Source organism: Marmota marmota, unplaced genomic scaffold (assembly GCF_001458135.2).
Source record: "Marmota marmota marmota unplaced genomic scaffold, marMar, whole genome shotgun sequence".
Lineage (NCBI taxonomy): Eukaryota > Metazoa > Chordata > Mammalia > Rodentia > Sciuridae > Marmota > Marmota marmota.
This window is the reverse complement of record NW_025999983.1, coordinates 1933920-1950197: the sequence shown is the minus strand read 5'-3', so window position 1 is coordinate 1950197 and position 16278 is coordinate 1933920. Positions and strand designations below refer to the sequence as shown.

General features: G+C 60.9%; 1 protein-coding gene across 7 annotated transcripts in view; it reads left to right on the top strand.

The window, feature by feature from the left end:
- Nucleotides 1-11: 11 nt before the first annotated feature.
- Nucleotides 12-16278, top strand: part of Frmd1 (FERM domain containing 1) — a 29696-nt gene continuing 13429 nt past the window's right edge. For 5 of the 7 annotated variants that reach the window (XM_048805817.1, XM_048805815.1, XM_048805816.1 and 2 more), the window contains exons 1-4: nt 12-95; nt 5489-5554; nt 10398-10541; nt 13820-13910. In XM_048805817.1, the coding sequence (XP_048661774.1) occupies nt 10473-10541; nt 13820-13910 (160 nt within the window). In that variant the 5' untranslated portion in view covers nt 12-95; nt 5489-5554; nt 10398-10472. The remainder of the gene's footprint in view (nt 96-5488; nt 5555-10397; nt 10542-13819; nt 13911-16278) is intronic. The other 2 variants (XM_048805821.1, XM_048805820.1) reach the window with 1 other exon arrangement.

Sequence of the window (16278 nt, the reverse complement as noted above, 5' to 3'; positions counted from 1 at the left end):
TCCCCGAGGTGGCCGCCTCCCGCGGTTCCACCCCAGAGTTGCAGCTCCAGCGGGTCCACGCCAGTGCCCGGACCGGATCCGAGCCCAGCCCGCAGGTGAGCGCGTAGACCCCCAGGCGGGGTCCCGGGCAAGGGGACAGGGCGGGGTCCCGGGCAAGGGGACAGGGCGCGGACGGTTGTCCCCCTCGCCGTCGCTGTGTTTCGTGGTTTGTGCGTGATCCTCCCCCGTCCCGCTGACCCAGAGGCCGCCTCGGGTCGGGGAGGGTCGGCGGTCCTAGGGGTCCCCGCCTGGGGGAGGGAGCCCGCTCTCTGCCTGACCCTCGCCCTCGGCCGGACCCTGGCCTCCCACACTCCTCTTCCCACCACCCCTTTCCAAGGTAGCTTTCTTCCCCAGGCAGGCGCAGCCGCCTTAGCCTTCCCCCCACCCCATCCAAGTGTGGTGGGAATGGGGGAGAGGCGCATCCAGAGGGGGAGGGCTCTGCGGAGAGGGCAGGTGCAGCTTCAGCCCTAGAGCCCCTGTGCTGCCTGAGGGGCAGCATGAGTACACGGGTGCAGGTGGCTGGGGGGAGGGGGACTTACAGGAGGTGAGAAAAGGACACCTGAAGGTTAATTCTGAAGCCAGAACAGGGTCTCCTTTGTTCTGAGCCTCCAGCTCCTTCCCTTCCTGACAAGAGTGGTTGGAACACAGGTGGGTGTATCTGCTGCTCAGGGAGGGTCTGGAAAGGTTGGCTTGGAGCAAGTGGGTATTGGGTAGGGGGCTGCCAGCCGGTGGCCCTGGACCCCCTGCCCCAAGCTTCAGAACCTCAGCCTTCTGCTGTGGACCTGCAGCCCCCCTGCCCTGACTCACCACAGGAAGCTGTGGAGGAGCCTCCAGGCTCACCTTGAAGCAGGTCCAATGACACACAGGACCCCACAGGCTGCTTTGCTCTAGACTTGGTCTCTTCCTGGCTGACCCCATGTGGGATTCCTGGTGCCCAGCTTTATTCCTGGACATGAGGCCACAGGAGGTCCCCAGCCCTGCATGGCCACCGGCACATCGAGTAGGCCTCTTGAGGCTGGGCAGGCTTTTCTCTAGGGCCCCTTCCTGGCCGCTGGGCAGGCCTGGGATGCTCCAGTAGGCTTTTGTGAGGTCCAGGTCTGGACACATACCCTATAGATGAAGAGAGGGTCCAAGCCCCTATGGAGAACTTTCCAGAAACAGCAAAGTTGTCAGCAGGGGCTGATTCTCCAGGATTCTGCCCTGGCCCTGCCAAGCCCCTTCAGTGAGCAGGAGGCATGAACTCCAAGGCAGGGAACCCTAGTCCTGCAAACACCAAGGGGGACAGTAGTCTCGGGCTCTAGAGTATTTTTCAGCAGGTTGCAGCCAGGTCAGGGGCAGGGCTTGCTCAGCTGGCACCCTGCCCAGGCCCAGTTAAGCTAGCGCTGGCCTGAGCCTCCTTGTCTCTCTTGGTCCCCATTCAGGTAGGCTCTCTGCCAGTCCTCCAAACATGGACCAGAGAGGGCTGCATTCATGTCTTCTAGAAGGGAGGAATCCCAAACTCAGTGGCACAAAGTGGCTCCTGCCACCAGCCAGCCTTTGCTAAGGGAACCTCTGCCCTTGCAGAGGGCTCAGCTTATCTCCTGTGAGTAGCATGCCCAACAGCCAGAGCTCTGGCACTCCTGTGCTGCCTTCCTCCGCTACCTATCCAGTACCCACCTGGGCACCAGGGGTGGACACACCATGGCAAATAGCACTATGGAACCCGGGGGTGGGGGGTTCACCTTACAGTGCAGATTTTGTCCCACGTTTCACAAATATTTCCTTTGTCTTGGGGTAGAGTTATTTTCTTTCCTATTACAGAGGTCCCTTTGTTCAGAAATCTCAGTGTTCTAGAAAGGATCATGGCTTACCAAACAATAACACCACCCCAGATCCTTCCTGGGTCTCATTTGAAGTGTCCTCATCGAGACTCAGCCTGGGCACTTGGACTGATGGGGATTTAACACAGGCCATTTTTAAAGGACTCAACTCTGAATGATGGCTCTGGGCCACACCCAGCTGCCTGAACTTTACGAGGTGTCACCTGTTGTCCCAGTGGGGTCTTCATCAGAAAAGCATCATGGTCCCAGTGTGCTAGGCCTCTCCTTCCATGTGACGGAGGCAGTAGGTGGCCCAGGTATCTGCAGGTGGCTCTTATACACCTCTGGTCTGAGCACCTTCCCAGCTCCTGGGACCAAGTACATCGTCACCTGGTGCTCCTGCAGGCTCCCAAGGAGGTGGGAAGGTGCTCAGACCTCATAAACAGGGACTCCCTGTGGTCTGCAGTGGGCTGGAGCCACCACGAGTGCAACGCACACCTGCTCGGGCTGCTTGGTAGTGCCTGAGGTGGTTCTCATGCTGCCAGCATGTGGTGGTCCTGTGTAGGTCCTGTGCTCCCAGAAACCAGGTCTGTGCCCCACGAGAGGGGACCAGATGACGGGAAGACACTGCCCCCCAGTCTCCACCCTCTGCATTCCACGACGGTGGTAGGTGAGGCTTTTGAACTAAGCTGACTGTGTTGGTTGAAGTTTTCCGTTGGTCTGAGGGTTTGCTGTTGACATTTGGAGGAATGGCCCCTTTGGAGCTGGGAGTGGGAAGGGCTGGCTGGAGGAGGCGGGGGTCCGAGGGTCCCGAGCACTGGGTTACATAATCGAACGCTGCCAGGCCTGGGGTTCCCAGGTTGTGGGGCAGGTTTTCTAAGGCCACGTGGAAAGGACCCGGGCTGTACCCAAGAACCCCTCTGGGAGTCTGCCCTCCGAGGGAAGGACAGAGTCCCTGCCCAGGGTCTGCAGCCCTCAGGGCCACATGGCTGGTTGGTGGCCTTCCCCTGGGTGGTGAAGCAGGCTGTGTGACTGGCGCTGCCAAGATCACACAGGAAGCAGGCAGAGCAGCTCCAGCCTGGGTCCACCTGACCTCCAGGTCCACAGTTGCCCCTGTGCTGTGGCCAAGCTGTGGGTGCTCCGGCCTTCCAGAAACCCACTTAGGCTTGTGTCCACTGACCCCTGAGCAGTGAGCAGATGGACGGCCCAGGACGGAGCCCATCTGCTGTGCTGTCGACGGACGATGTCCCTCCGGGGTATCAGCCAGCAGGAAGGGACCCGTGCAGGCCGAGCTGGGCCCAGCACTCTGCTGGCGAGGTGTACTCGGTCCCTTGGTGGCTGAAGTGCTGTGTTCTTCTGACTGTTCAGTTCCCCCTGTCTAAGATTTTGATCCCTGACTTGTAAATTCGTGATATTAGGTGTAGAAAAAGTCACGTTCCGTGCCGTTAGTCCTGTCTCCTGGTGGCCCTCTCTGAAGTTGCAGGAGCGACTTTGTGTGCTCGGTGGATTCCGAGTCTCTGCTTCCTGTGCCCTCCAGCCGCCAGGCATCCTCTGGTCAGAACTTGTTGAGGCCCTGAAAATTGGGCTGGCGCTGGGGCTGCATATCACAGACAGGGCCTTGGCATTTGGAGGGGCCAGAGAAGCCCCTGCTGGTATTTTGGTTCTAGTCTCATGGCTTGATTCTGCTTTGGGGGCATTTTAAACATTGCTTTTGGGCGTCTGTTTCTTTTAGCTGTAAAATGGAAGTAATGTGAACCCTTTTCTCGTGGGACTGTGCCGTGGGAACACATGGAAACACAGCAGCCTCCAAACACAGGGCTTGGTCGTGCTCTGCAGAGCTGAAACCTGGCCAGGAAGTCAGCAGCGGGATCACTGTGTGACCCTAATGTGATGGACACATGGCCAAGATTTGTCCAGCCCCCCGGGTGCCAGCACCAGGAGCAAGCCCTGACGCGGGCCACAGGCTCTGGGTAGAGTGACGTGGCTGTGTGGGGCCTTGGTGGGGGGTCTGGGTGGGAAATCTCTGACGCTTCCTCCCAATCCTCTGTGCACCTCAGATTGCTCTGCAGAAATAAACCCTATTTACCAAAAATAACAATAAAACACAACTCGTTGATAAAACACAACTTTATTATAAGAGGGGAAGGGGGGCTAAATAGGTCAGTTTTTGCTGAGCAAGGAAGGGTTTTAACAGCCAACTGACCCATGATGACCAGCGAGTGAGTGGCTGGCAGGGACACTGGTCATCTGTGCAGCGAAGGCTTCTCCTGAGAGCAGCCCCCACCCAACAGCAAGCTCTGACTGCCACTCTTTAAAACCACGCACAGCACGTGGAACAGGGACCCTAGACTTATCCCCCTCCACCAAGTGCAGGTTTCCTCCTGCTGTGGAACTCTCCTTCTTCTGTAAGTGAAGCAGGACATGCACAAGGTAGACTTAGCAAGGACCGGACAGGGTGGCTGTTCAGAGAATCCAGTTGTGAGGTCCAGAGCACACTCACTCTGCTCCCAATGCAGGCTTGGTGAGCAGTCTCCGAACTGTTCCCAGAGACTCTTTGGCCTCTTGGCCCCAAGATTTGCTTACACGGAGATCTAGGAACCTTGTCAGAAGTTCTGGGCCAAATGGTGCTTTGGCCTTGACACTACTGCTGCGTGGAGCAGGCAGAGGCCTGGGGGCTGGTGGAGCTGTAGCCCCGGACTGCATGGGGGAGAGGAGACCCTGAAGCCACAGTGCAGGCTGGAGATGGCCAGGGTGGGCCCTGGTGGACATGCTGGTGGGAGCATGGCTGGGAGGTGCTGATGTGCTTGGAAAGTGGCGCCATCTGGGTCCCCCGTGCAGGCCTGTGGTGGACTCCCAGGGGCAAGGGCAGTGCCTAGAGCCCATCAGTAGCCCAGCAAATATCTCTTGGATGAATGGAGGCATGCAGGTTGCTGAGGATGGTGCGACTGCAGCCCCTGTGGGAGCAGGTGTCTTGCTCACAGGCTCTTGTGTCATGGCCAGGAGCTTTGGGTTCAGCACGGGGGCAGAGCCTACTTCCTAATGAACCTGAGTCGGGAGCAGCCAGCCTTCCTCCCCTCCCTGCAAACACGCCTTGGGTTTCAGGAGGGTCACCCTGGTGCCATCAGGGGCCCACTTTGCAGAGACGACAGTGAAAGGCATCAAGAGCCAGTCTACCTTTTATTGTCCCCGGGCATGGCCCTAAACAGTGCTGATGGCAATGCCCCACCCCATCCCCCCCTTTCAGGAAAGGCCCTAGGGCTCCTCTTGGCCACCTTCCTGAGGCTGGCCCCTCCAGGTGCGAGGGCTACAGGAGCTGCCCTGTGCCATACAAACAGGGTCTCTTGGAAAACTACAATGGGTTTTCCCATGACCGTGTCCCAGGGACTGTGACACAGGACGCACAGGCAGTGTGGGATCTGCACACAGCTGAGGGACTCAGGTGCAGCAGCTCAGGGCCCCGCCATCCCTGCTGAGCATGACCACAGTGACCACAGGTGGTGTGCGTGTGGTGTGCTGGCCACAGCCCCCCCTGCTGAGCCCGGCACCAGCTCACAGGCTGGACGCCCCTCCACCCCTATTCCCTGGGCATCAGGCAGCCTTTGGCCAAATATATCTTACTTTCCAAAATGTGTCTTTCTCCTGAGCCACAGCTCCGGGTCCTGTGAATGGGAGGACGGGAGTGACCGGCAGCTTCCCAGGATGGACACCAGCGAACGGTGGGTGGATGGGTGTCTGTTCAGGTAACCTGTGCGTGTGAAAGTGTGGGACTTGTACAAGGCATTGAAGGCCGGCATGACAGGTGTGTGTGTGCAGGTGTGGGCAGCCCGGTGCCCAGAGGGCCCTGTCTGTCCGGCTGTCTGTCTGCAAGCCTCGTGTGCTCTGGCCCTCTGGTCTCTCAGAGTGGGCACCCATCGTGGGCCGCCTATCCACACCGCGTATCTTCTTTCTGGGTTAACACCCCCAGTTAACAGCTGCTGCAGCCTGGGTCACACCTGGGGTGCCAGGACCCAGCAGGCAGAGAATTCCAAGAATCTGCCCTCTGGGTGACAGGGAGAGTCCCTGAGCTGAGACCAGCAATAAAGGACTTGGGAGGGCAGAGGCTGATCCTCCCTGGAGCCAGCTGGCCCTGCTCTCCACTGCTCCCGCCCTGCCCACCCCTCGGCTTCCTTCCAGGAGGCCAAAGCCTGCACTCTGGGTGCACCCCGAAAGCCTGTGGGGGAGGAGGGGCCTGGGCACAGGATCCCGAGGCCGAGACGGGAGGGGTGGGACTGGGACAGGTCCTGCTCCACCCGCGTAGATGACACAGCCCAGAGCCTGACTCCAGGGGAGAGGGTCAGGAGGGCCAGTTCAGGCCAGGGTCCACCCTGGTCCTCAGGTCCCCATGCTACTCATGTCCCCCTCAGCCGTCCTCAGGTCCCCAAGCTGCCCAGGGACCCCACACCCTGTCCTCAGGTCTCGTATGCCAGTCCCAGAGTCCCCGCGCCCTGTCTCTGTAAGCAAGGACGTGGCAGAAAGCGGCGGTTCTCGTCCTCCTCCCTTGGCCTCTCGGACGCTCAGATGTGCTCAGCTCACAGCCGCCCGCCTCTCTCAGACATGGCTGCCCTGGTCCCTGTAGCAGACGGCTGCCGCCTTCCTCCACCCCTTAGAAAATGCTGCCCTCTGACCAGGGCACCCATTCCACCCCTAGTGATGGGTCCAGAGGCCTGGACACTTAAGTGTCACCCGAGGGGCAGGTGACCTGGGCTCTCTGTCACTTGGCATGGTGCCTGGAGGCAGACCCTGGTCTTCTGTAGGTCCAGGAGAGGAGCTGGCCCCTCAGCGGCTCTGCAGTCCCTGTCCTGTGGGGGCAGCTCCTGCCCACGGCACTCCCACCTGCAGGGAAGGAGGGTGGCCAGCCAGGTGAACAGGGATGTGAATGTCACACCTGCTGACCTCTGTCCACAGCAGGGCTGACCCCTGTGGAACCTCTCTCAGCCCTGCCACCGCGGTCAGTTAGAAAGGCAGAGGCAGCTCCAGGGGCAGGACAGCCAGGGCTGTGGGGGGCCCGTCCTGCTCGTGGGACCTTGGGTGGTCACTGGGGCCGAGGGGCCTGATCAGGTCTGAGTGGGCAGGAGACAGACACCAGGCCCTGCCCATGGTGCCGGCACAGTCCCTGGGCGGCTCTTTCCCGCGGGCAACCTCGTCCCCAGCCCCTAACGTGAGCCGCGACTCAGGACTGAGGATTGAGGACTCCCCAGCCCGGGGCCTCCGGCACCCTTCTGGAAGGTCCTGCCCAGCCCGGAGGGTCCAAGGGAGGTTCGTGGGAGTCGGAGCCCACCCGCGGATGCCCACACGGAGCCTTACGGACCTGCGAGGTTGCGCGAGTCCGGCTCACGACTGGCGTATTGCCGAGAACCTCGAGGGCTCCTGGGTGCAGAGGCCTTGGAAGAGTGGGAGGCCGGCCCTGACTCCTGGCCCTGCTGGGGAGGCTTCAGCAGGAGGTGCTGTGGGAAGCCCTCACGTGCTCAGAAACCGCGGGCAGCGGGCTCTTCTCAGCAGGTCCCCTGTGGAGGCGGTGGTCAGACGGCAGCTGGGGAGGGCAGAGTGGGCACAGGACAGTTGGGGAAGTGACAGGTGTGCAGGTGGCGGGGAGGTGCTACACGAACCTAGACCCCCACCCTGAGGGGGTGCTGTGGCCTAGAGCGAACCCTGACTGAAGGTCCTCACCTGCGGCCGGGACAGCCGGGGAAGGGTCCCTAGAGCCGCCAGCGGTGCCGAGAGGACCTGCGTGTGCACGCACCCCTGCACAGGCGGCCCTCACGTGCGTGTGCACTCAGGGCACCCACACAGCACGTGCACACGGGCGCTGAGCCCCCTGCTGCGGCTGGCTGGGGCTGAGGACGTACACTGCCTGTGTCCTCCCTGTTGTAGGACTTGCCCTGCATTCCGATGGCTTTATTGAGATATGATTTACATTGTATAGAATGCCTTCCTCGTCAGTGAGCGATTCAATACATTTCACCAAATTTAAGGGTCGTGTAACCGTTGCCACCCCCAAACAACACTTGCCTTGTTCCTGTCACCCCCAAACAACACTTGCCCACGGGCAGTCCCTCCAGCCAGGCAGCCAGAGCTTCCCTGTCACCGTGGACACGGCCATCTCTGGACACCTGGTTAGTGCAGTCCCCACATGTGGCCTGTCCTGTTGGCTGCTGCCCTCTTGGTATGGCAGTCTCAGTCCGCCACGGGAGTTCAGAGGACCCCCTTCCTTTGTCTTTCTGAAAGGTATTCCCGCGTTGCTTTTTCAAAGCCTATCCCTCATGGGCGTAAAGAACTGAGAAGCTTGAGTTCTAGAACATTCTCAGCAAGCCCATCTACAAGATGACACCCACTGTCCAGAAGAAGGGAGAACTGGGTAGAGGAGGACTGAGTGCCCGCCTGGAAAGAGGCCTGGCATCTGCCTTGGCATCTCCATGTGGAGCCCCTCACACCTGAAATCCCAGCCGTGGCCAGTAACTGACCAAGAGCCCAGGGGACAGTGCACCCCGTCAGCACGGGGCTCCGGTGGCCCCACATCTGTGCACCAGCCTAGTTTGGATCAAGGATACTTGGAAAGCACTGCGTTTGGCCGGGAGGTGTAGGCTTCCTGGCCTCTCTTCCTAGCCCTGCGGTGTCCCAGCTATCGGCACAGTCACTTTGCATCAGGCATTATAAGTCACCTCAAAGTGATAGTTATTCACAAAATGAGTGCCATTTTAAGCAAGGAGCTTGAATGTCACCAACTTGGGACTCTGGGCAGTGTGTGGAACCCATTCCTGCAGATAGCAAGGGAACTAACTGTACCTACAGGTGCTGTGGATTTGGGGTATCTTGCCATGTTTCTGTTTTCTCAAAGGACAGAAAGCTGTTGTCTTCTTGATGAAGTGTCCCCTGACTGTCCCTCAGAGGTGTTGCTGGGCGGCAGGGCATTCTGGGTAGCCCGTGCAGCTCTGGGTTCTGGGCCTGAGACATGCCACTGTGCCGGGGTCCATGGATCGTTTATCAGTGACGACACACGTTTCTCTTCCTTTTGGCTCGGAGAAGACACCACCTATGACACATGGGCACCCACACCCACCACAGGGCTCTGTGGCCGTTGACCACCCCCGCCCAGCTGTCCTGGCTCTCTCCCCGATTACTACCTCCTGTGTTCCCACAGCCTCGGGGGCCCCAGGGGCCCTCCTGTGCTCAGACACTGCAGGAAGACAGTAGCTGCTGTCTTCTGAAATGCTGGGGCAGGCGACCATCCACCTCCTGACCAGCATCCAGCTAGCAATTAGCCTGAAGTGATGATCAGAACCCAGTGTCCATCTTCCGGAGCAGTTTGCCTTGGCTGAAGGGACGTGTGCTCTCCTGTGACGAGGAGCCTTGCATTACCCTGCAGAGAAAGCAGGCCCGGGCGGGAGGGCTCAGCCTGAGTGGAGGGGGCGGTGGGCAGAGATGAGGTGGAGCCCCCTGTCCCTGGGCCTTCTAATCTTCCAAAGCCCTGGATAGCCCTGAGGGTGCTGGAGTGTGGACCTCCTAAGACCAGCCAGCTGCCCCTTAGGACCCTCCTGGGTTCATCCACCAGCAGCCTCTCAGGATCAGTAAGAGGGACTTCTCCAAGGAGGTCCTGAGACTTAGGGACGGGAAAGAGGCTCCCCAACCCTGGCTGAGGACAGAGGTCCACAAGCCAGACCCATGGGTCCAAAATCTCCTGGACCTGAAATGCCCCCAGTGTTGGCTGCCCCGGCCAGTGGCCTCCTGGGGCCCCTGTTAGTGCCTGGAGAGTCCACGGTGGCCTCAGACTGATGGCAGAGATCCCACTGCTGGCTTCTGAGAGTCCACACCCTCATGTGCCTGCCATGGCCCACTTCTAGCTGTCCCGGCCTACTGCAGGGGGCCGATGAGCTGGCTCTGGCCAGAGGAGTCCTCAGCTCCCAGCTAGCGGAACAGAAAGGGCCCCACGGCAAGGTCCCTCGAAGAGCTGTGACTTCAGCACGTTCCTAACTCTGTGGCCAGTACAAGCAGGAGGTGTTGTCCTGGGACTAGGGCACGTTCCTCTCCCGTTGCCTCTTGTCCTCCTGGCCCTCCTGCTGCTCCAGTGACCAGGGGCCACCCTGGTTCTGGAGTCTGTGTCCAGGGGTCTGTGTGGCCCCTCTGTCCTCTGAGAGCTTCAGGGGACATCTTGTGGTGCAGGGGTCCTGGCCCTTCCTATAGGGGCCACACAGTGGTCCCTGTCTGTGGCCTGGAGTGGAGCTGCCCCTGCCCCTGCCCCTGCCCAGGTACAGTGAGGTGGCCACAGGACCGTGCATCCAGTCATCCTCCACACGCCCAGCTCCCAGCCTGACCCTTGTCCTGCACAGCCACCAAGTTCCTGGCCCTTTACGGCGAGTGCCAGAGACACCAGCACAGAAGGCACAGCTGGGAGTGGGAGGCCAGTGTCCACCTGAGCTGATGACCAGGGGAGACCAGAGACGGTGGTGCGGAGATGCCACCCAGAGGAGGCGGGGCTCCAGCCGCTCACTCCCCCTGGACAACCCTGACTCCTCTCCCCTACAGGAGCTTGGCCGGCAGAGGCTGGTCCTGAGAGAGGCTTGTACGCAGCCCAGTGGAGCCAACCCTGGGGACAGCAAGATGACCTCAGAGCACAGGGATGTCCTCGTGCTGCTGCCCGCCCAGAAGCAGTTGCGACTGGCAGTAGGGGTGAGCAGGGCATGTGCCCAGGGGGTGGCCAGGAGAAAGTTGGGTGTGTGTCCAGAGGGTGACTGGGGGACAGTGGGGACCACATGTCCAGAGAGTGATATGGGGACAGAAGGAGCTGTGCACTGGGGGCACCTGGACTAGGGGAGACATCAAATGACCGCTTCACTATGATGCGGGCCACTGTAGCATGCTGGGGCTGAGAGCTGCCCAGTCCCCTTTAGCGTCCAGAGTCCTGGGCTGCCTGGCCCTCCCACAGCGTCCATGCCTCCCTGGGTTGACCTGTCTGATCCCTGGGTGTCCCTCCTGTGGGGGAAGGTGGACTGGAAAGGCCGATGAAGAAACGGTGCCTCGGGAGCAGGAAACTGGAGGCACAGTTCACCCGGGACAGCGGCCTCCCTCTGGAGGCCCTGGGTGGCTCTGCGTGCCCCTCCGCCCTGCTGCCCTCTGGTCCTGCCCTGTCCTCCACACTGGGCTTTAGGGAAATGTTGGCTTCTCCGCGTTTTCACTCCAGGGCCCCTCTGAAGTCCCTGCATCGTCATCGGGCTGTGACTGTCACGGGCAGGGCCTTTCCCCCGGGACCCCTGCCTCTCTTCCCACTCTGCAACCTCTGCCCCACCCTTCGGCCTCCCCCTCCACTTGGTGAGGACCCTCATGGCCGGACCATCCCCCTGGGGATGATGGATCACACTGTCACCCTCAGAAGTGGGACGCCCTCCCTGGCTGATAGAAAGCCCCTCCCCTTCAATCTGAGGACAGCGCCGAGGGCTGTGCCCAAAGTCACCAGAATCCCCTCAAGACAGCGTCTGGTAGGAGAACTAAGAGCTAGGAGCAGCGCTGGCCGGCCCCAGAGGAGGCCTGGCCCGCAGGAAGGAGCCGGCGTGGTCCAGGGACCCCGGCCACGGCCTCCACAGACGGCTTTTGGATCGAACTTCAGGTTGTAAAACCACATAAAGGAACGGAAGGCTGCCAGATGTCGCTGGAGACCCTGTAGCTCTGCACAACCTGGTCACGTCCTGGCACTTAGGGTCTGAGAGGGACACTAAGGAGCAGGCCGTCTCCTTGGCACAGATGACCTCCAGCCAGCGCGTGACCCTTCTGCGAGGACTTTGGCATCCTGTGTGGATGCAGTCTCGACGCCTGCAGCTCCTCCCTGCCGTCCATCACGGGGCAGTGTTGCCAGGTCATGGTCCTCAGGTCACTGTGACCTCAGGGACAGCAGGGTCATGCGGTTTGCTGCAGACCCGGCCCTTCCCCACTCCCTGCCCTGGGGAGGAAGGGAAGTGACCGGGCTCGGGCCCTGAACTAATCCAGGCACTCACTAGTCCAGGTCCAGGGTCCCTGCGGTTGGCTTCCTTCTGGGGCCCCTCTGTGCGAGCCGCGGCAGCCTAGGGGAGGCTCTTCCCTCAGGCCGTCTGAGCAGACGGGAAGAAGCTGTCGGTTCCCAGCTTTAAGCTGGACCAGGAAGCAGTCCTTTCACCTTTGTAAGCTTGAATGGTGATTGAATTGAAATGATGGTGTCTGACAGAGTGACAGGTCCCTCCAGGGGGAATTTGTTGAGTCTCCTTGTGGACAGCTTGGTGCTCTCTGAGGCAGTGACGGGCTGTGACATCACGGTTCAGGTCCCCCGGGAACCTGGTGTCTGCCTGGGGCTGCGTTTCCGTAGGAAGTGCTGGCACTTAAGTTTGTGGCAGTGCCCCAAGCACTGGGGTACCCACCTGAGCAGGGGATGTCAGGGTCCTGGGGCCCTCTGAGGCATGCAGTGGACATGCTGGGGCCTCCTCCTGTGTGACCAGGGCGTCTTCTACCTGTTTCCCTCCCTGAACTGCACTGTGAGATTCAGCCGGAGGCTGCACCCAGAACACAGTGTGAAGCCCTGGGTGAGGTCACGCTCGGGGCTTCATGGAGCGTCTCCTGCTCCTACCTCCCCAGTCGGGCCCTCTGCTTGGCAAGGACACAGCTGGCCAGCCCTCAGGTGCGAGCCAGGCACTGTGGACCGTGGGAGCCATCATGGGAGTCCATGTACCCCGTGTGTGGCCCAGTCCAGTCATTAGAAGAGCGTGGGCTGAGAAGACCTTCCCAGTGCACGTCCCAGTCCTGGTGGCCCTCGCCATGTTAACGGATGCTGATGAGCCAACCTTTTAGTAACTTGTCATCGAAAAGCAGGAACAGGCGGTGCAGCTCTGGTGACACCGAGGCACAGGTAGCAGACGGCCAGGTCACGGGGCTCTGGGTTTCTAGTGGAGGCCAGGTCAGGGGCCTCACAGGGGCCCGGGGCCACCGTCACACACCTCTACCATAGCCAGCTGGCACACAGGGTCTCTCTGAGTCACCAGCAGGAGATGTGTGGCTGTCCCCCAGCAGAGAGGCACAGGGGTGAGGACAGCACTGCCAGCCTGGAGCTGAGTCTGTCAGGAAACTGAACAGAAGCAGTGGCTGCAGGTGCCACAGTGCTGTCCGCCCGCGTACCCGGTGGCATCTGAGGGGATTCCACGCAGGAAGCTCAAGGACAGATTGGAGCAGGGACGTCACTCAGACCCAGCACGGGAGCTTCTATAGGCTTGGAGTCAATAAATAGGCATAAGGGGTTGGCACGGGAAAGGGGTTTGAGGAGATCGCTGTGAAGAGTCCGTCAGGGAGCCACGCTGGGACCACGTGAAGCAGACCGCAGGACGTGCCGTCGAGAGAGTCCTCACCTGCGCGCCGAGGAATGCACCCTCCTGGGCAGCAGCATGGACACTGGCCCTGGGCGTGAGGCCTGCCCAGTGGTGTCTGGGGGTGTAGTGTAGGATTCCCCAGGGCCAGCTGTAGGAGTCGTGTACCCGATGACTAACGCTGGCTGAGGCACAGACTGCACGGTGAAGCGTGTCCTCGGGGGCCTGGGGCCTGGCTCAGACTGTGCACAGGGACTGCTAGTTAGATCTGCAGAGCGCTGGGCAGGCAGTGTGTTCCTGAGTGTTGTCAGCCCCTCCTCGGCCCCCTCCCTTGAAAATCAGGTGTCTTCCCCATGCACAGATGCCCATTTCCGGGGTGGTCAGGGCCATGTTTGCGTGGGGTAAGGAGGATCTAGCAGGCGGGCCCCCAGGTGGTGCACAATATGGGGAGGGTGGAGGGTGCTCTGTCCAATCCAGGGGCACCCCTCCATCTCCCTCTCCCAGGCAGCTCTGTGGGGTTGTGAGTGACCTGGCCCTGAGCACAAGCCACTGCTCACGTCCTCAAGCGGGGTCCCCTGAGCCTGTCCAGGGCAGTCCTGGACGCCCTGAGCACCACCCCTGTTGCAGGTGAGGGCCACGGCGCGGGAGCTGTTCCAGCAGGTGTGCAGCGTGCTGGGCCTCCGGGAGGCCCGCTTCTTCGGCCTCAGCGTGGTCAGAGGTGAGCTGTGCTCCCGTCCCCACCTTCAGGCCCTCCTGCTCCCCCCACCCCACCCTGTTGTTGCTGGGCTTCTGGGGTCAGGCTCTGGGCGGACTACCACAGACAGGGTGTTGGGGTGTGTCAGTGTGTGCAGCGTGTGCACGTGTGCTGCAAAGTGGGTGGTCGGTAGTGTGCAGTGTTCTGAGAGTGTGCGGTGTGAGGTGTGTCTGTGCGATGCCTGTGGCGTGTGGCGTGTGTACGTGTGGTGTGACCATGTGTGGCCTATGGTGTGTGCTCGTGTGGCGTGGTCATGCATGGCCTGTGGTATGCGATGTGTGCTCGTGTGGTGTGTCCGTGTGTGGCCTGAGGTGTGTGCATGTGTGATGTGTAAGCCTGTGGTCTAAGGTGTGTGGTGCTCACATGCGTGTGTGATGTGTACATTTCTGTGCACCAGCACATGCGGATGACACAGCTGCCCGCTCAGCCTGCTGGGCTCTGTCAGGTGGGGAGTGTGACAGTTTCGGGGCCAAGGTGGGTGCCTGTGCAGACGCAGCAGCCTGATTTCAAGGACCTGAGGGTGGGGCCTGGGAGTGCCGGGCGGGTCCCCAGGAAGGAGGTCGGCCAGTCACAGTGGGCAGGGGAACACCCCACATGCTGTAGGACGGGGTGCTTCTCCCTGGTGGCCCAGAGGTGCTCGGCTTCCTGCTGGTTAGGGACTCCCCAGGCCTTAAAGCGAAGAGTGAATCAAAGCCCTGGTGATACCGTGCCAGGCCCCGGGGGGCCGCCCCTGCAGGGGGCCAGAGCCCGCAGTGTGAACACAGCCAGCAGCTCAGGACCTTTGTCCTTCTGATTGAGGCTCAAGGTCCATACCGTGAGCTGCCCACACCTTAGGGACCAGCTCACAGGCCTTCAGCATGTGTGTGTACCATGGAGCACACACCTGTGAGGTGGACGAGTCACGGGAGGCCCTCAGCCAGGGTCAGCCCAGGTCGAGGCCTTGCAGCAGAACTGCCGAGGCTCGGCTCCTGCGGGCGGGCACAGTGGCCACTGCGAGGAATCCAGGTGCACACACAGGGATTGTTGGGAGTGTCGCAGGGCAGGTAACCAGCTGGAAGGCAGCCACCTCCACCAGACCTGTCTTCCATCTCCTCTCCTGTTGGCCATCTGAGATGGCCTGCCACCAATCTTGCCGGCCCCAGGAGCAAGTGGGCAGGGCAGGTTAAGGAAGAAATTGGGGTTCCCTGCTCCCAGGTGAAGACAGGCTCTCCCTCCTGCACATGGGACCTGCCGAGGCCGAGGCTCCAGCCCACTGAGCTTGTCCATCTTGGAGCTCAGCCCAGGGCCACTGGCACCCTTCATGGCCAGAGCCTTACTTGGGAGACCTGGACTTTTGAACAGGACCTTGGATTCCTTGCTTCAGTTGCCTCAGGCGTGGTGACTTGTGCACACTTTTGGTAACACAGCAAGGGACGGGACCTCCACCGGCAGCCGGGGCTTGGCAGTAGGGAAGGTGGGACACAGACAGAGACCGGGCAGGCCCCACCTCCCTGGCCAGCAGGAACGCGTGGGTCAGCTCCTCAGTCCGCCTGGTGGCTTTGGGTGTCCTGCCGTCTGCACTAGATAGAAGGCAAGGGCTCTGCGGGAGGCCTAGGTCTTTCACTCCTTCAGAGGCATTGGTTGGGCTCCAGGGCGCCCTGGTGCGTCTGTGGCCTGAGAGGACAACTCTCTCTGGGCAGAGAGGTGGGGAGGCCTCCGAGGTGGGCAGGTCCTCATTGCCATTCCCAGTCACTGGGACATACCACGCTCTTGGCTGCACTTCCTAAGTGTCCCAGTGTGTGGGATCACCAGAGGGACTGGGCTTCAGGGGATGCGTGTGCAATACCCCTCGACAGGGCTCCATGGGACCCTTGGCCACAGGAGCAGGAGCTCCCAGAGGGTCCTGGGGCTTTTCCAGCCCTCCCTGCTGCCCAGATGGTGGGGAGTGAACAGGAAGTCACCAGGCACTTGCTCCTAGGGCCATCTGCAAGACCTCGGGTGCCGGTGTCTGTCCAGTCACCAGGGGCAAGAGGAGACCTCCCTTTGGGCCTGAGTGACTGCAGGCTTGTTGCGGGCCCTCCTGCCTCAGGAGGCTGGAGTCACACTTGGAGGGGGCTTCAGGACTTTAACATGTCATTTTTTGGAGCAGGTTGAGGTGACAGCAAAACTGAGCAGAAGGAAAAAGTATTTTTCATGTACGTCCCACCCACAGTGTCCACATCCCAGCAGGAACCTACAGGGACACGTCCGTGTCACCCAGAGTCCACGGTGACATGAGGCTCACCCCTGGTGTCAGACACTGTGCAGTGCCCTCGGTGTCACCCAGCAGTGCCATGGCCCTGAAGCCCCTCCC